The 20,842-nt window shown below is 33.6% G+C and overlaps 1 protein-coding gene across 1 annotated transcript in view; it reads right to left on the bottom strand.

The window, feature by feature from the left end:
- The window catches only part of LOC128226132 (gamma-aminobutyric acid receptor alpha-like), a 17,755-nt gene extending 233 nt beyond the window's left edge, over nucleotides 1-17,522 (bottom strand). Inside the window, exons 1-9 of the mRNA XM_052936023.1 lie at nucleotides 17,403-17,522; nucleotides 8,666-8,775; nucleotides 7,930-7,997; nucleotides 5,323-5,543; nucleotides 4,567-4,649; nucleotides 3,133-3,273; nucleotides 2,082-2,234; nucleotides 1,275-1,513; nucleotides 346-498 (exon numbers count right to left, since the gene is read on the bottom strand). Of these exons, the coding sequence (XP_052791983.1) occupies nucleotides 346-498; nucleotides 1,275-1,513; nucleotides 2,082-2,234; nucleotides 3,133-3,273; nucleotides 4,567-4,649; nucleotides 5,323-5,543; nucleotides 7,930-7,997; nucleotides 8,666-8,775; nucleotides 17,403-17,446 (1,212 nt within the window). The 5' untranslated portion in view covers nucleotides 17,447-17,522. The remainder of the gene's footprint in view (nucleotides 1-345; nucleotides 499-1,274; nucleotides 1,514-2,081; nucleotides 2,235-3,132; nucleotides 3,274-4,566; nucleotides 4,650-5,322; nucleotides 5,544-7,929; nucleotides 7,998-8,665; nucleotides 8,776-17,402) is intronic.
- Nucleotides 17,523-20,842: the final 3,320 nt, after the last annotated feature.

Below are 20,842 nucleotides of genomic sequence, written 5' to 3'. Positions count from 1 at the left end.
TTTATCACGGCACGTATAAAAGAATTGGAGCATCAGTCTACAAGGCATTTATTCTGTACAGATATTATTTTCAATACCATGTGAATAATGTTAGAGCGATATCGTTACAGACCTTATGAATAGCACAATATATCATAAACACATGAATGGTGCTTTACGGTTTGGTAACGTGGCACATCAATTCAACAAAATAAAGTATCCATTTACTCATTTTAACTGCGCGGCATCCGAGAGATATATACACCAATATAGAATGTTAAAGAAAAGAAATACGACCGGGAAAATAATTCGAGATAATTTATCAATCTTGCTAACGCTATTTAGTCCTAAAGCATTTGTAAATACGGTATTGTGACGGACATTTCTGGTGCCGAAAAAGCAATTCCAGCATTTGAAGAGGATCGATTCGGGCTGCTTATCTCTTTCAATGAACGCCTGTCTCCTGTGGCCGTTTTCCAGGACGGTTTCGATGGACCTCGTCGACATTGCGTCTTCCTGCTGAACAAATTGACTAAAAGTAACACTATTGTTCCATCTGTACATTTGTCATTTCGTTCTGAAAAAGGGCGTTAAGAGTTTATTTACAAGTACGTCAAGTTAAAATGGCGTAACATTGTATTTAGAAAGCCATATGATCACAGCAATATCATTATGTAATAGCTCTCGAAAAAGACTCAGTTGGAGTAAAAACAAATCTTGATACGTAAATGTATTCACTTTTTCTAATTTATGGCCATTGTACACAGTTTTGCAATTTCTTCTCAATCTTCCTACATTTTTAAACATAAAAAGAGATACATTTATCGTGTTTGGACTTGACTGCAGCCTGTAAATCTTTTATTTATTATTTGCTTTTGAAGGTCTTATTTTACAAGCAATTCTAATGAGAGTTTTTGACATTTTGTTGTGTATTGTTTTTTAATAGCATATATTCTTAAAAGTTCAGACGAATATTCCAAACAATCAGGCTTACTTAGCTACTCAAGTTATTCCAAGTTTGATCTTCTGAATAAGATATGAAAGAATGCAAACGGCTTAGTAAAACTTTCACAAAAGCAATTATTATACGACGAAAATAATGGATTTATATCACGAAGCGTTCTAGAGCTATAAGTATACTTTTCCAGCTGAACATGCCCTAGTCAATTACAAACCCTGATTTCAACAATATTTTTTTAACCATTAACACACATGTAACACCGCTTTCTGGGCAACACCGCTTTCTGGGCAACGACACTCGCATAAATCACCAACACCATTACCCCGTGCCCTACCTGATCCTCGAGAATCTCCTCAAGCTCAACCTCCTTGGCGATGTACTTGACGAGTTGCGGCCCCTCCCCACAGCCAAACTTGGTGAAGTAGTGCACAGCAGCGAACTGGATGATAGTGGCAAGGACGAACACAAAGCAGATTGCCACATAGATGTCGAGAGCCGTAGAGTAGGAGACACGAGGGAGGTCGTTACGGTTGTCCAACCCGATAAATGTCATAGTTAACACAGTCATAGTGCCTTCAAATTGAAAAATAAAATGTACAAATTAAAATAGTTATGGTTATCAATCACATTGTTTAATAAGTCTTAAACAATTAAAATATTTGAATTTGTGTCTTGAATTTATCAGTCAAACAAAGTGAAATATATTAGATTTAAAAAAGATATACACATATAAAGCTCTCTATACAACCAACAGTTCCATATTATTCTATTGTTACTTTACCGCCCCATATCACAGACACTCATGTGTAAGTCTGGACTTAATGTGTACATGTACGGAGATATCCACCACAATTTGAATTTACGAGTTTTTTTTACCTATATTCAGTAGCTTTGAAGGATATTTACAAAAATGGTCGAACTCCCACAATTTCCATATCAATACTGGCCATATTACTAGATAATTGTATTGCTCTAGTTTCAAACGACCATATAATAGAACAGATTTGAGTTTTGACTGAATACACCTGTACATGATCATAACAAGAAGAATAATTGTTTTCATTCATTACTCTGTAGAACTGTTTAACTAATTAAAGTAGTCATGGGATAATTGTAATATTGCGCCAAACTTCCTCATTACCCAAGGCGATCCGATCAGAAGTGGCCTCACGGTTGATCCAGAAGGAGACCCATGAGAGGACAACCAACAGCAAGCACGGCACGTACACATTGATAACGAAAAAACCCATGTGGCGCCTCAAATAGAAATGAACCGCCAATACGGAATGGGGTGCTACAAGGGAGAAACTAAAGTACAAAAACGAAGACGACTTATTTGGAAGTATCTTAGCAGTCAGTTTCGTAAAGGAGTGGTAATATGTGTATATATATATATATATAGATATATAAGTACATGTATATACATTGGATCATTTTAAATCCTTAAAATATTCGTTCGTTCCAGTGTAGTTTCATTTAGTTGATCCATACATCGCTGCCGATATCAGGTTTGACGACACATGTGCTTTTTGAAGTTATGCTTACTATGTTATTATGTAATGTATTCTATCCTTGGCAGATACTGCCACCCATGGAGGCAAGTTGAAATGAATTCCAATAAAGGATTGAAGGCGCACAGTACAGGTTGTGCAGTTGTTAACGCATTCTCATGTTTAATTCATTTGACTTTAGTCCAGATAAAACAAATCCTATGATAAGTATTCAGTTAAAACAAATATTAGCCTTAATAAATATTTTGTTTGCCGCAAATCCCATGTAAAAATGCGCCGCCAAAATATCGCTTATATTATTTTTATCTGAACAAACACAAATCATATCCTTTGTTTTTGTTTTGATCATTAAAGTCAAATGAGCTAACAAGATAATGCATGATACATTTATAATAAAAAAATAGTTTTTGCATCAACTTATATTGTGCGCCTTTAGAAGCAATTAACGTCAGATTCTTCGTCATTCTAGTGTATGATATATACACTACAAACCGTGAATTATTTGCCGTACATGCCATGGTAACATCTTTTTTTAACTTCAAGACAACTTCAAAAATTTGCCCCGAAAAAACACACACTATTTCATGATTAATTAACAAGATTTTACATCTAAGAAAGTTGGATAATAATGTTCGACACAATTTCATGCTATTAATGTAATATGAAAAAAATGACATTCACCTCCTCTGATTGTTGACGTGAGGTTGAAGCAGGGCGTCTGAAGAAGGTCAAACTGGGATAAGGTCATGCCGGCAGCAATCTCTACAGACTTCTGGGCCCCAAACCTCCACTCGTAGATGACGTCATCGATCGAATAGGCGACTGGAGATAAGGACATGGTCACGTGGGATAATGAGGTTAATGGAATAAATTGTCTTTGTCAAGTATAACGATAAATGACAATTCATTTGGAACCTATTCTACATTTTTGTTGAGATTATATAATAATAATAATAATAATAATAATAATAATAATAATAATAATAATAATAATAGTAAGAAGAAGAAGAAGAAGAAGAAGAAGAAGAAGAAGAAGAAGAAGAAGAAGAAGAAGAAGAAGAAGAAAAAGAAGAAGAGGAAGTAGAAGAAGAAGAAGAAGAATTATAATAATAATTATAATAATAATAATAATAATAATAATAATAATATAATAAAATAAATAAAATAATAATATTGATTATTATTTTATCGAGGTTACTTACTAAAAACAATATATTTTCTCGTTTTCGAGTCGCGTTTAACGCTGTTTTTTTATATCAACTATTAAACTATTATCTGGCCTTCGCTGGCATATTAAAAGCTATGCCTACAATATATCTATTTGCTACTGACAGGGGGTAATTGCTTTTACGGGATTGTTCTTAAAAATATGTTTAAATGTGATTCATTCCCGAGAATTTCGACACATGCAAATAGGCAGCGGACAGCAATATGTATGTAGTTAGCAAATGTGCATTTGTCTTACAGCTTCACGCAAATAGGCAGCTGACAGCAATATGTATGTAGTTAGCAAATGTGCATTTGTCTTACAGCTTCACGCAAATAGGCAGCGGACAGCAATATGTATGTAGTTAGCAAATGTGCATTTGTCTTACAGCTTCACGCAAATAGGCAGCGGACAGCAATATGTATGTAGTTAGCAAATGTGCATTTGTCTTACAGCTTCACGCAAATAGGCAGCGGACAGCAATATGTATGTAGTTAGCAAATGTGCATTTGTCTTACAGCTTCACGCAAATAGGCAGCTGACAGCAATATGTATGTTGTTAGCAAATGTGCATTTGTCTTACAGCTTCACGCAAATAGACAGCTGACAGCAATATGTATGTAGTTAGCAAATGTGCATTTGTCTTACAGCTTCACGCAAATAGACAGCTGACAGCAATATGTATGTAGTTAGCAAATGTGCATTTGTCTTACAGCTTCACGCAAATAGGCAGCGGACAGCAATATGTATGTAGTTAGCAAATGTGCATTTGTCTTACAGCTTCACGCAAAAAGACAGCTGACAGCAATATGTATGTAGTTAGCAAATGTGCATTTGTCTTACAGCTTCACGCAAATAGGCAGCGGACAGCAATATGTATGTAGTTAGCAAATGTGCATTTGTCTTACAGCTTCCTACATAGAGATGGCAGTTTTGGGAATCCAGGGGATACTTCTCCAGTCGCATCCGACATGTAGCTGTAATTGTCAGTCTGAGAAAAAATAGAAAAAATATGAACATGCACCATTGTGGTAGAACATTTTCTGAATTGTAAAATGCACTTGTCTTTAAAAAGTATTTCACTTCACTGGTTCATGCTCTGAAATTAAGGTTTTTCAATATTACCTATTTGAACCAAGTGAGCATATAAAACTGTACAAATGTTAGCGCACTTTGTAAACTATCACAATATATAACCAGAGGATTTAGAGCGCCATGGAGCGAACGCAAAGGCCCATCTATGGTATGACATTTCCCTTCGAAGAACAGCAGACCAGCAAATATTAATAGGCTTGCTTAAAGTAAGAGTGAATGGGTCTTATATGGGTTTTTTTTCACTAAATTGACTTAAGTTCAATAAAAACACCGAAATAGCAGAGATTTGTTTTGGACTGTAGATTTTTCCGTCTATGGGATTCACCATATCATTTAAAAAAGAAGAGAACAATAATTATCGAGGCCAAAAATATGAGGGACATAAAAAGTGAGCGAAACGTCGAAATTGGAAACGCCATGTTAATTAGATAACCCATCATTATAATTCTAGATACTTTTTACATTTAATTCAAAGTACTTACTCTTCAATAATGTCAGCATTATTAAATTCTCAACATAAGTACATAAAACACACGCACGCACGCACACACATTTTTCTATCAAAAAACCTTTGTGAGTAAAAGACGGTTCCATCCTTGTTGATCCGGAAGAATTTGTTTGGCATCGGGATCATGTGGACGAATGATTTCCCGCCATTCAGGAAGACTGTGTCTGGGTACCAAAGCCTATCCATGACCTTGATGTTCAGGGAGATGTTTGGCATTGACACGTTCAGCGCCAAGCGCTTGTCGACCCAGAGTTGCCGGAAGTAACAGTCCATCGAATAGTCCTGGGAAATTTAGCCACATTTGCACATATAAATATTTAGTTCCAAAAGAACCTTAATACGGATAAAAGTAGCAATGAAAAGGGCTTGTCGAAATACTAATGCTGTTCATATTTATTTTTGTCAAACCCAGTTAAGTAATCAAAAGTTGTTTCCAATGAAATGGTAATGTATTCATGTATTATTTTTTGAAGCTCATGTCTTAAATGATATCATTGGCAAAGGATGACATGAATGAACATCGATTTACAAACGGCTGTAAGAATTACATGTTTTATTTCATGGAAAGATAGATAGAGATAGACAGTTTATTCACTGTAAGCTTACAGCCCATTAGTAATATTTCAAGCAATAATAAAGAGTATAAAACATTTCCGGTATGCAAAATAATAATACTAATCTTATACATTTTTCATATATCAGACAATAGATATTTTCAAACGATTAACAATTGAATGTGGGAAGATGCAATCATATACAATTATCAACGGTATATACTATGTTTAACAATAAAACAGGGCAACGACATGGTGAATTGTTCTGCTACTTTTCATGCTAAGACAATAAGGCCAGTAATTCCCTTTCAAATGAGACAGATTTGTTCCATTTATAATGACCGATACCGAGAATGGATTGCTTGGGTGTGGATTTGCTAGTAATTGCAAACGGTCCATAGAGACAATGGAACCTACTGAAATTGAATACCAAGTGACTGGACCAATATACATAATACAGACGAAATCTGTGAGACGTATATATTGTGTTTGGATGGCAGTTTCATCAATGTCTAATACAAATTTAAGGATTTATTCGGACAAATCCATCCAACCATATGTTATCACAATTCACAATAATTATTTCGTAAATGTCCAGGATAACATTAATTTCTTCTTTTTTCATTGTTATATTTACGGACAATATCATTTTTGTAACATAAACATGAGCGAATCAAATATACATATAAGTTGGTTTAATTTCATTGATGAACGCACTAAAACAGTGTCGTATAAAGACATCTTTACTTCGAGTTTCAATAGTACATCAACTAATTTCGATAACTATTAAATGTTTTCCGCCGTATTTCAATTCTCTTTCCCGTTAATTGCATAGCAATACCGAGCCAATAACCGACAAGTGAAATTTCGTAGTGTTCACCTTTCTTATAGCACAGTTTAGATTTTGAGCCAATGAGATTGCAGATAAGCAGTCATTACGTACTGGGCATACTCATTAAGAATTTCCCGAATAAATTCAAGCGATAAAGAAGGGCTCGTTCGCTACGCTAACTCCGCCCATCCTTTATCACTAAGTCATATTACGAGTTCTTAGTGAACATACTTAAAGGCCTTGTTTAAGCCTTCTTTAAGTGACCCCCCCATAAAAACAACAACAAATGTGCACAGTACACAACCTCTATTTATTGATCTTAATCTACTTGCCTTGACCCCTCTTATCAGATCTCCGATCTAAGTATCCTGCTGTGCAGTTTTGGAAGTTTTATTACAGAAGTGGTCCCTGAATGGCCTGAGCCATTAAACGAATACACAGGAAATTGGCCCCTACTGTGACACTAGTGCAATTAGCAGGGGATGCAGAGCAGGGGATTATCATGCCAAACATTCCTTAAACTAGGCCTCTAAAGAGTGAAACGATTGAGACGTATTTATAACGACATTGGTCTTGAATATATTCGAAATCACTGTAATTGGACTGCATAACCAACCCGATGGTCAGCTCGATGTAAATGAAATAAACGCATTGACATTTAATAAACTTGCACGTGATACTGAAATCAACAAATCCAAAATCGAAAATATTTCCACTGTTGTTGTATTTTGGTTGTGCTGAGATCGTTGAAATGGTATGTCCAAGTAAATTACAATTTTAAAACACAGAAATGTTTATAACACTAAGAAACAAATTTTGTCGCACTAAGAAGTAAACAGTGTTTCTATAAATATGGGTTTTGTTTGTTTAAAGGTTTGTTTGTTTATAGGTTTTGTAGTTGTTGTTTTTTTTAAGTTGAAATATAACGGAAAACTGCAAATGATTATAAATGTATGCCGCAAAAACATGTAAATTATCAGACGTTGGTCCATATAGTTAGCAGCATATGAAATGCCCGATAAATACTTTTTTAAGTATGTGCTTTGTCTGTGTGTGTCTCCCGGTTAGTGTTTGTTGTTTTTGAACCTGGTGCCTTTAAATAGCGTCATAGTATTTTTGGGCTCCTGGATTTGTCCCTGTAATTTTCATTGTACTTTTGAAAAAAGAAATTGGGCTTAGTAGTTTATGAGCTAAAAAAGTGCAGGAGCAATTTAAAATCATACGGGCGCAAACCTTCTGGCTTCAACAGCTGCTTAAACGCTTGTATTATGGTAATATTTACCATTGTTCTTTCGTTTACAGGTCCCATGGAACGAACTAAAATGTCAGTCTTTATCACCAGGGGCTCCTCTGAAATAAACATAAAACAAATTCACTTGCCTGTAACATTTGACATTTATTTCTGCAGAAATTCGCATGAATATTAGTTAAAAGTTTCTCATTTATTTAGCGATGAAGCAGGGTGAAATGCTCGCAAAAAAACAGCGAGATGCATCAAAACCACTGCCACTGGATTTTCAAACTCAATCATTTTTTTTAAAAATCAAAAAAAAATCTTATAATTCCTTACTAAAAAATATAATACCGAATATGTGAAAAAATATTGAATTTTTTTTTTTTTTATAAATAATTAAGCACTTTGTACTGTATAATATACTATACAGTACAAAGTGCATACTTAAAAAAAAATATTTTTCAATATTTTTTTCACATATTCGGTATTATATTTTTTATTAAGGAATCATAAGATTTTGTTTTGATTTTTTTAAAAAATGATTTAGTTTGAAAATCCGGTGCCAGTGATCAAAACCCTTACGTAACAGAGCAATAAATCGGGAAGTCTTGCGGTAATAAAGTAATTCTCCCCTCCCCATCCTCCAAAAAAGAGGAGATAAATTTTAAAAAAATACCTTATATTATATTCCTCTTTTTACACGTTTTTTTTTAAAGTACGATTACTTAAGCCGAAAATATACTAAAGGCTTAAAAAGCGGGTATATGTTACTACTAAACGTTACCTCCAAAGCCTGGTCTCAGGCGCCTGTCATACCCCAGTAGGAGCCGGTCGAGTTGGAGACTCATGTTCTCGTGCTCGGAGTATCGCCGCTCTGACCAAGCCACAGGTCCACTATGAAACGACATCTATGTATATGAACAACACCATAACAAACAGCTTTTCGGTCCGATGACTATTCTTAAAACCAAAACAATTAAAATTTTGGTTCGATGGATTTTGGCCAAGAAAACTTGGTGCACATACGAAACAAGAATATATTAAAAAAGATACTCGTCCATTTTAAAGCGGTTGACTAGTGTTTGAAGGTGAACATTTGACCACATTAGAAATCTTTTCTGGTTTAATTGTTGACCGGTAATGGATATTTAGGCGTTGATTACTGAGGGAATAGAAGAACAGTGCAATACAATATTCGACAAAACGAAATAAATTTGAGCCTTGACTAATCTATGTAGAATGCGGCGTAGGGTGATCTTGACCTTTGAATATTGGCCAACCAGGCCAATTCCGATTCTGTATCATATTTTAGCATTCTTCTCGTTGTGTGTACCCGTCTTACTTATCTGAGAAAATCGTTCGCGGAAAATAAATATCTTCTTCCACATAGCTAAAACGATCGTATTCGAGACTTGTTCGATACTTCTTTATTTTTTTCGACTTTCTTTACAATGGACAATAGGATTCTTTGTTTCACTTTACAATCATTACAATGGCCAATATGATCATTGTTTCACTTTACCATCTTTACAATGGCCAATATGATCCTTGTTTCACTTTACAATCTTTACAATGGCCAATAGGATTCCTTGTTTCACTTTTCAATCTTTACAATTGCCAATAGGATTCTTTGTTTCACTTTACAATCCTTACAATTGCCAATATGATCATTGTTTCACTTTACAATCTTTACAATGGCCAATAGGATTTCTTGTTTCACTTTTCAATCTTTACAATTGCCAATAGGATTCCTTGTTTCACTTTACAATCTTTACAATGGCCAATAGGATTCCTTGTTTCGCTTTACAATCTTTACAATGGCCAATATGATACTTGTTTCACTTTACAACTTTTACAATGGTCAATATGATACTTGTTTCACTTTACAACCTTTACAATGGCGGCCAATATGATCCTTGTTTCACTTTACAATTTTTACAATTGCCAATAGGATTCATTGCTTCACTTTACAACTTTTACAATTGCCAATATGATCCTTGTTTCACTTTACAATTGCAAATATGCTCTTTGTTTCACTTTACAATCATTACAATTGCCAATATAATTCCTCTTTTTATATTCCAATCATTATAACGCCCAATGGGATTTATTGTTCTATTTTACAATGACCAATGAAAATTTAGATTATATTCTATTCATCTCTATTCATTTCAGGAATTCAGGGTAAATTCAATCGCATATGGCCGATTTTTCTATAATAATCATTTTCCACATTTCGTTAACAAACTAGCGCGGGTGAAAACGAAAAATTGTTTTCCTTTATAGCTAGTATGTAATGTTATCTTGAAAAATTACAACAGTATTCACCCTTAGTGTAAGCTACAGGAAATTATACCGCGAAATTTTCATTTTAGGCCACACCAAATTAATAACTTGTTCATCGGATTTCCCGCAGCTATTTCTTGAAAAAAGCATTTTTTTATCACTTGCGCCCGCACCATCTAAAATAGTTATTTTTACTAGCGCTAATTTGTTTAATAGAATGTAGCCCTTATAACCGCGAATTTCGATCGTAACAATTATAAAAGCACCGGCTCAATCATGCAGCCGCTCTAACTAGAGTCAATGAACGATATGGACCTGGATAAAGACGTCTAGATGATCGAGACTAAATTGGCAACATGAAAACAAGTTCACTTCCTGATTCTTGAAAATTACGTGAACAAATGACAATTCTACAACCATTTAAAGTTTGATTAAATTTTGGACAAATGTGTTTGTTTTAATTTGGCTCCCGCTAAAAGTAAACATATACCGGGCAAAAAGTGTTGAATTTTATCGTGAATGACAGTGATTATCCAAAGTTTAAATTTGGTTCGGACATGTTTGACGGGAATTCGGATGACCGTTACAGTGAAAAGACAGTTTCCAATCGTACATCTATACCTATTACACCTGTCCAGGTAAAAACTTCAGGTGTGTATTTTAACTTCGTTGTTGTTTTGCTGTTAATATAGCAAATATGATGTATTTTTTGTATTATTTGTTTCCTTCAACATTTAATGACTTATGCATGTTTGTTTTTATTTTGCTACAGATCAGAGTATAGTGTTTATTTAATTCATATGCATGTTCAGTAATAGAAAAATAAAGTTTGGCCAAGAAACGAGAACCACCTTTCATGTGTTATCATCAAACTGTTTCAGTAATGCATACTACATTATACTACAATGAACATTCATGTATAATACTGCTTATTAAAATTTCAGATTCCTCCGACACAGCGGATCATGAAATTCCTGTCCCCATGAGGCAACGAGGGCGTGCTTGGGGTGGAGGCCTTGGACGCCGATGAGTCAATGTTCGTGGACTGTAGGATGACGCTAAAAATTAACCTGACTGACATTCATATGTGCTTCATGCAAACTATATATGGTAATCATTCAAGTGTTAAATATTTATGCTGATAGGTTTTTGTCTATGAAAAAAATATTGCACATTCTTGTATTTTCTTGAAATATTGTTTTGCTATATATGAAAATTGACACTATAAGTATTTGCAGTTAAAAGGAAGTAAAAGTGTTTTTGTATATATGCTAATGTTTTCTATTACTTGTCTAAATTTGAACAAGATATCTAAAACAATTAAGGAAAATCTGCAAGTTTAAAAAAGATAGGCGTTAAATTCTGCGAAAGCCTAAAATCAATCTGGCGCTGGCATGTATTTCTGTGACATATTTTCAGCTGAAATGGTTTACAATACGGTGTAGGTTTTTTGTGAATTCTCTTCCATAATTTAGATGGCTTAACCAAGGCCAATCCTGTAGTCAAAGCAAGAGTGATAGCTGTAGTTTATATTTGATTGCAAATGCCTATATTCATTTTGTGAGTTATTTTTCAAGTCACCTTGTCTAGTCATTTCCATGGCATGAGATATGACAATGTATTTTAATAGAGAATGATTTTTAACCAAGTTTTCCTAAGGAAAAGTGGAAAACCTAGTTAATAGATTTGGATATGCCATTGGGCAGGCAGGTGGCTGTGACCATTGGCGCTTGTGTCCAGGCTTTAACTTAGCCATGCATAGGGTATTTTGAAACAAAACTTTCCAAAAAGGTTTAAAAAACTGGAAAACTGTGGTTTTGAGTTCTCTCATTTATGAAATAGTTTAAAGAAATACATTTGTTTGATCTCAAAAAGTATTTGTTTGATCTCAAAACTAATATTTGTATTGAATTATCTTTTAGTGTTATCATTCTTTCACTGGATGTTATCCTTGTACTATTTACAATATCATTGTTTAGTTCATAAGTGAATAAAATGTAAGCAAAAGTGAGTTAAATGACTTTATATATTTGTTCGTTCTTCGCTCGCTGCTCTTTTTTGCTAAATGCAAAACAAATATTTTTATTATTATTTTCGCTCGCTCGCCCCATTATTTTTTGAAAAAAATCCTATGAACAAGTTATCAATTTGGTATGGCCTTATATACGTATTTCGGTCTTTTGAAAATTGTCACAGACATGAAGTATCATAATTTTGCGTTTTCCTTTACAAGAAAGCATATTCTAAAATTATTTCAAATATAAAGTTTAAAAAAGAAGTCGCTTATAATTATATTTAAAAAGTAAGCGATTTCAGAAAAATAGATGCGGTAATCCTCCGAAAGAAGCATATATTTGGTGAGGCCTAGGTATATATTGTTTATACAATATACATCGATGCACGCTTTGATGCTCTAAGAATAAATTTGATATATAAGAGGTGTGGTTTTAAATACCGTTCTGAACTGGATCTAAGAATAATGAAGCATATCGGAGTGCTCGATAAAAATTTCGGACCAAAACAATGCATGGAGTCAATTATGTTTGACCATAAGATTTACTGAACTTGCATATTAAATACCACCCCTTTTTGCATTGTTTCGTACACTTATATGTGCAAGACAAATGATTGTCAGGTAGTGATACTATTATATAAGTGTTGTTAACATTGTTTTAAGTTGTGTTCTTGGCCAGAGGCCTTTATTTGCAATATAAGCAGAAGAACGATGACAGACTCGCAATATATTTAAGGATTAATGTAATAACATCATATACACATTTCGGGGAACAGTAAAAGGAAAAGTGTCAGGAGTTGCGCAGTAATACTATACGATTCTCTAACAGTAATCTCATTGGTAAATGCTTAAACAGTTGACATAAAAATTAAAGTTTTGAAAGCACTAGAATATTGGGTCAGCATGATAATGTACACGCGTTCCGCATCCGAAGTCCGCATCTGTGATATACATTGCGTTGTAAAGATACGAAAACTTTTTTCCATGAGTCCGCCAAAAAATAAAGTAAATCGTATTTCTACCTATAAGTATTGTTAATATGGTAAAGTGATCTCCGAATGATTTGTTTCACGATCATGCTTTTCTGAATTTCAGTTATTACTTTTCTTTCGTAAAATTAATGTGTTGGCCACCGTTTCTACATGTTTTGCAAGCAAACCCTGTATGATATAGGTCCATATCCACGAAAATCGTTCACTGCGTGAATCCGCGTGAATGCGGATTGGATCAGGATGCGGATAGATCAAATCGTAGTTAAGACGTTTGTTTTTACACATGTGGACGTTATTTCTTTGTCATTAAATCGACTAAACAAAACGACTGATGATGTCACTAGCATCTATTACTGATAACCGAGGAAATCTGATAAAAATAATTCATTGTTAAAACATTGAGAGGTGAAGATTTGATTTTATTTTTGACAAATAATTATTTGTATATCGAAAGTTCTTGATTTTAACTTCTTACAACGTTTTTAGTTCGTTTTTTTTGTGTGTGTGTTTTTTTGTGTGTGTTTTTTAATAACTGGCCTTTCCAATGCTTTAAATTATCATTGTAAGGCGAATACTCAATTACTCGCCATCAGGTCGTTACTATGTAAACTCTTATATATATCACACGTGATAGAATTAAAAGTGCGTAAAGCGCACTTACTTTTCTATATTGGTGAAAAACGATACGATGTACTGGTAAGGTATTATAACGGCGTTGTAGCATTTGTAAACCATATTAAAACAACTGTTCTGTGTTCTGCTACAAACTCCTATATGCACTACTTTGAGCCACGTTATAAATGTATGTACGAGAAAGAGAGCAGTGTGTGTATACCACGTAAATAACGTCATATATGATATGTCGGAAGGCAACATTTTGCTTAAAAAAATACTTAAATCAAAGATAACTTTTCTTTTACTACACCATTTTAAATAAAACAAAGGTCAGTCTATGCCGCTTAAAGAGCCCCGCCTTAATTTTATTACGGGAGTTTGATAAGATGATTAGTTTAATCAAACACTTCGACAACCCTGTTTCAAAAATAATGTTTTTGATAGTGCTCCGTCAGACGGCCGTATGTTGAAAAGATTTGTCGAAGTGTTTTAAGAAACTAAACTCTCAATCAAAATCTGGTAAAAGACTGAAGGTGGGGCTCCGTAAGCGGCATAGACCGCTCTATGTTTCATTTAAAATGGTGAAGAAATAGTTATCTTGGTTTCAAGTCTTCATTCGAAGCAAACAATTGCCTTCGGACTTAGCATTTATGACACAATTTATCACGTGGTATACACGCACTGGAGAATAAAGGATTAAGATATTGTGTACTTTGTGTACGTTATCGGACGGTTGTCAATTATAACTGACGTTACGGAAATGAAGATTTTTTTTTTTTTGACAATCCTCTTTTAGATTTATGAAAATGACATCACCATCCGTCTAGTCGAGACCTTTATCATAGGGTCTTTAGACTTTCATTTCGGTAAAGTATTCGTTTAAACAGACGTATCTGATTGATGAGATGCGAACGCATTGTTACATTTGGCCATTGTATTGTAGTATTGCTTGTATCAGCAGAAATATCAATGGAACGGCATACTTTTGTATACTTTGAGGCAATACAGTTGTAAAAGAAACTGATATACTTGAATTGAATGAAGATAGTTCTTAACATTTAAAACTTAGGCCACACCAAATTGATATTTCGTTCCGCGGATTTACCGCTCCTATTTTTTTGAAAATGTAAAAAAAAAAATTTTTTTTTTTTGTGCGCCCGCACCTCCATTTTGATCGCCAAGCAGATTTTTTTCAGGTAATAATTTATTTAAAGGCTAAAAATAATCAAGCATAAATTTTCTACGCTAGTGTTCGTGTTTTTGTAAAGGAAAGTTACCGATGAGTAGTGTTTTATACTGTATATCGATCGGTTTAGCATGGGTTTCAATAAATTCAATCAAAATGGCGGCTTCCGGTATAAACAATGTGGCTTGAAGTTTGGAAATTAAATCTTATTTTTGACAATTAATATGTTTTGAGCATGCTTGAAGTCATTGTTGATCGTCTCATGCACTAAAGGATCATTATTTAAAGCAATCATTATGCAATAAAGCATGTGTATCTGAGACTGGTAGCAATTATATTGCGTAATTAGTGACTTGTTTTGAATGGAAATCGGAATTATCAACTTAGTACTATTTTATTCAAGTCATAATACAAGGGATCAAAATTTTACCTCGTTACGACGATGCTGAAAATGACAGGTCAACTTAAAGGGAACATGAGTCATTGTTTGGTCCAAATTGATGTATCAAGCTCATTTTTGATCAAATTCTGACAAAGCAACAGTTTTGAACAAAGATCTATTCACAAATAGCGATATAAACACTGATCTGGATATACCTCAACATAAGTAAGCCTAAGTTTATCACATATTTTGTTTTTATTTGCAGCATAATCCGGGATTGTAATGCACTTGTCAATTGTAACCACTGCCCCGCCCACCCCTCGCCCTTGTTCCAGGGGTATACCGGGGACATCAGAGGCAATGGGCTGTGTTTTACCTATCAGGTGGCCTCACAGTACCTAGTGAATGTGGTTTTGTCTTCATATTGAAAATAGTCGGGAATGGGCCTCACATAGGTATTCGTGGTTGCGGGGCCATTTGGCAGGGATTTTACCAGCAGTGTGTCCCTGCAGGTCGGGTATTTTACCCGGGTTTTGAGAGTCCGGAAGTCAAAGTCCCCGCTATTCCGGACTTAGGGGGGCGGGGGGCATATACAATTGGCTGGTGCATAAAAACATCTAAATAACCAAAAAAAGTACTCTGAAAAATAACCTTGTTCTTTCTGTTTTAATAAGCACATGTCATTGCATTTCCTGTGGTAATAAAAAACAAAATTTAGTCCAATATATGGAGTCTGATGTTTGATGATGCCTGTGTATAAGTGATCATTTTTTACAAATCCAAAGTTATGTCTAAATACAGTTGCATATTATGTTAAACTGATTCAGGTAGATTTATATACGTCGTTTCAAACTTTTTACTAAAAGCAGGGTTATTTATTATTATGAATGATCGTCATATTAAAGTACGTTTTAATTATATAAGAAATTAGATTTATCCATATAATGTTTGTACTAAACACGGATAAATAAATAGTATATATTCCAACATTTTCCCAATGTCCATTAGAGGTTCAGTTCAAGATGGCATTAAAATGGGTTTAAGGGCAATTATTTTTAACAATCTTTCTTATTTATATTGAATATAAGGAAAAAAAAATATATTTTTCGCTCTTCGCTCGCTTTGGTTTTTATGAAAACTGACAATTTTTTTTTTTTTCGCTCGCTCCAATTTTTTTTTTTTTGGCAAAATCCGAGGAACTAACCATTAATTTGGTGTGGCCTTACTGTTTAATTTCAAAGTTGCACTCTAACAGCTTGACCGTTTTTACAACTACTTATATATTTTGTCTTGGAATGAGCCAATTCTAGCGCAAAAGTCTGGAAACCAGCAAGAATGTTGACGAAAGATTAAATGCAGTGTTTCATATTTAGTGCGAAAATTAATATTGTAAGGCTAAATGCTTTACCAACGCTTTAAGAAAAATGAACTCTAACAATTGAAATCTGGCCCCAGTTTCTCGAAGCTTCTTAAGTCCCTTATTATAGGATTAAGCTAAGCTCACTATTTCTGTTTTTCAGTATTAAATTTGCGTAATATTTACTTCTTTAAAAGATTTCATACTTCAGATAGGAACTATCTTTATGATAACCACATTAAACCATTTTTTCATTTACCAAGATTCAATTTAAGGATGAATTTCGGCTTATTGAAATAAGTTACTTAAGCCTGTTAAGCTTAAGAAGTTTCGAGAAATTGCTGCCTGCTTTTTTGTGAAATATAATATGACTAAATATGAAGACATTGATGTTAAAATTAGCTTATTCTGAGAGCTGACATTTAAAAAAGATCAAACTATCAATCTCTGAGGGCGCAACTTAAACATTGGCTAAAAAACTAGATTTGTTTAACGTGTCTTTTTGCCAAAAAAGCAGTGAAATAAAAAAATTAGAAATTGCCTTTTTATCATTTGTAATATATCGTTTTAAAAAATACTTATATACCACGGTAAGGTAAAGTTTGTACACCAAATACAATGTTTATAATGTAAAAACAAATAAATTAACTCAAATTAATTTCAGTCGGCAATTTCAATCAAGTGCTTACCTTAGGAAATAAAATAAACTCAAATAATGCCATTGTAAATCCATGCCTTACACTTCAAAATATGTTCCAGACAAAAATGCTTGTTCCCAATATATTCTCGAAATAGTTTGTCAGGCTGAGACACTGCTGTTGCGTTTTATTTCCCAATAAATATGTAAAAGACCTTTGAAATAGCAGCTATCTGCTTATTTTTTTCCGAGCACTAGCCAGATTTTCTTTCAATACTACAAACATTTTAAACCTCCAGCAACATTCTTTTAAAACATATAAAACACTTCTTATTTAGGGTTGATATTTAATTTGACTTCAGTTGAAATATTTAATTGTTGATCAACTATAAATTAGTATATTTTAAAAAATGTGTCGCTTAACATGAAATATTGCAGCGAGTCATTTTAGGGAAAAAAATATGTAAGACAAAAAACTTGACATATGAAACTTACCTAAGAAGTATTTTTATGAACAAGGTCCGCCTATGATGCGAGAGAAGTGAATGGGAACAATGTATATATCTACATATTTCTGGGTATTGTTTCACGAAGTGTAAGTACTTAAATGGCAATTCAATTGTATTTAAATAAGGTAGAATTACATATATTGCAGGTTACACGGTTAAAATACATTTGTCCTATAACCTGTTTTTATAGAACATGATTCATACGACCTGCGTCTGTTATGCAGACAACTCTTCTTACCAAGTGGGGTGATTTTTTTTATTTAAAATACAGCATCTAGAGTGCAAAGAAAAATTGTTCGATATCATACCTTTGACCCGCCATGTCAATTATCGAAAATGACCTATGCTATATTTTTACGTGTGTAATAACTGGAGAGTAAATGTTTACGAGCAACTGAGGACGATTTGGAGACATCCGACGGACAACAGACAGCAACACCACCTCACTATCAATTAAAAACTCTTTTGTTAAATAAAACGAACACATGGTGATGTTTTCATTCGGGGCATCAAACGTACTTTAATAAACATCGAGGTATTTGGAAAATTAATAAATGAAGAACGTGATATTAACCAGTCACTGGTCAGCCCAATATCAAGTTAAACAAATACTGTAACAATTGTTTTAAACAATCATAAATTCATAGTTGAATAAATTTATCTTATAAATAAATTTTGATCGAAAAAGTTATTTCTTTAAGAAATAGATTCAAATGGCACATCGTCAGTTTTCTAATTGCAATGGTATTTTGAGAGGTGAGTTATCCTACAATTATTTTCACATTTTTGTTGCAAATAATAATAAATGAATGTTTGTCAGACCTCAGTTATCATAAATTACATTTCTTTCTGTATAAGAAATAACGGCTGACTTATGTATTCTATAACCTGCCTCCAGTAGATATCCTTTTTCTCGACAATGCAATTTTATATTTAGATATAAAATAATATTAATCATATCTTTAATTTTAGATCACATGTATAAAATATAAAAATCAACAAGATTATCAGATGTTTTGGTTTCGATCAAGAAGGAGATACGATGTTCTTGTTTTTGAAAAAGACACTTATATCAGTATATCATTTGTTTCTTGGCCCCATGTTGGTAAGCTTGGCAAAGCAATATTGAATATAGACGGATTAAATAACCAACCGCCGAAAAGTGCAAGTTCATGAATTCTACGTTTCTTTACGAAAAAAAACTGTATGCTATAACGATTTAGCCATATTTATTATAGCATTGGACTTAAAGCAATTCCGCTTTCGGATTCCACAAATGAACCTGTCTTAAAACCCCCGATTGATCTCAAATAATGTGTCTGCAATATCATCCGTAAATCAGCAGATAGAACACAGAAGATATTATTCAAGATGCCTGCAACACTTCACAATTATTTTTGTTCGCAAGCTTCTCATTTATTTTGCAATGCAACAGGGTGATAAAAGAGAACCAACGGACAGGGTGCACCAGAGTTGAATTTAAATCAGCCTCTCCCTTGAGTAACGTGCATTGCTTAAAGTTATGAGTGAATCATGACAACTTCTTAATTCTTTAACCGAATTCTGAATACTTGTTAATAGTTTTTGGTTTCCTGTTAGATTTGAAATGTTCGTAAATGATTATTTTATTTGCATCTTTTATAAAAAAACAAATAACAGTGTGACTGCAGTGAGACATGCAACTATAGGTGATGATAGCTTTTGTTAGAAACGCCATTTGAACTAGGCAGATTCAACTAGCCTTATTAAAAGACTTTTTTCAATCGGTGTGTTACTAATAACCTTTAGTGCCGTTTTATATACTTCTGACCGATACACAGGCTATTGCCATGAAATGTGTTTTAACTTCACTGTATAAGTTACGATGGCTGATTTGTCATGGAGTTCAATAGGAGTAAGAGCGCCTTATTTGATATATAAAGTCTTTGGTAGAGGCCAATCCTGAAAACAGAAGCATAAATTGAAACGATTCAACTCTACGACTTAATGACGTATGCCAAATATGTGGGCCATGTATCATGTAAACATATAAACATGTTTTGAATGCTACGTCATATGAAAGTCTATAAGGAAACAATTAACTTTGACTCAACGTCACCATTGAAATATGGCCTGAAGATAGATTCCTCGCTTTGACAACGTGCATCTTGATAACAACCTCACATCAGACAACAAATACAAGCCTTGGGTTGGACCATTCATGGCATCTAAGTTAAGCACATGATTTAAAATCACAATGTAGCTTATGTAAACAACCAACTTTAAAGTTATAAGCGTCGTGGTTGAAGATAGTATTCCTATATAATTGAAAGTTTTATATTAGCAGCAATTATTCCCGGTCAAAGGAATAGGATTTTAACAAAATTTGGACAGGATAAGTGACACCGGCATTAATCAAAGCTTTAATTTAAGGACATTTTAAATTGCCATAATATAGATAACATTTTGCTTTGATACTCTTGCAAGGTCTATATGTTTTCGACAAGAAGATTTTCAAGAGGTTTCTAAATTCCATGTCTGGTTCTTTCATTTTTCACTGCTGCATGGCTGTTTAAACACACTTAAGATAAATACGTAATAACTTAGAAATACCCTCTGAACAATTGTAAAAATTGCAATGGTGTCTGAGATCACATTCTTCATATTCATTATTCAAATTTGAAAGACACATATTTGGTTTAATTTACATGTTTTATGAAAAATTAAACTAAATCAGTGCATATAAAAGTGGGTTAAATCGTATTTTGTTATGATTGCGATGGAAATTCGATTTTGTTTACTGTGAGTGCAAAGAAATATCGAAATAGGTCCTAAATCTCACGTACCAAACAATAGGTAGAATTGGTTTACCCAGAACTTTAACATTGCTAAATCATAATCGTTAAAACGTGTGTTAGTGTTTCAGAAAACGAAAAGCACTTTCAGTCTACGTTTTACAAATATTTTTTGCTCGTTTCTGTTGTTTTCAATATATCTGATATAG

This window comes from Mya arenaria, chromosome 3 (genome assembly GCF_026914265.1).
Source record: "Mya arenaria isolate MELC-2E11 chromosome 3, ASM2691426v1".
Classification (NCBI taxonomy): Eukaryota; Metazoa; Mollusca; class Bivalvia; order Myida; family Myidae; genus Mya; species Mya arenaria.
This window is presented reverse-complemented; position numbering and strand designations above follow the sequence as displayed.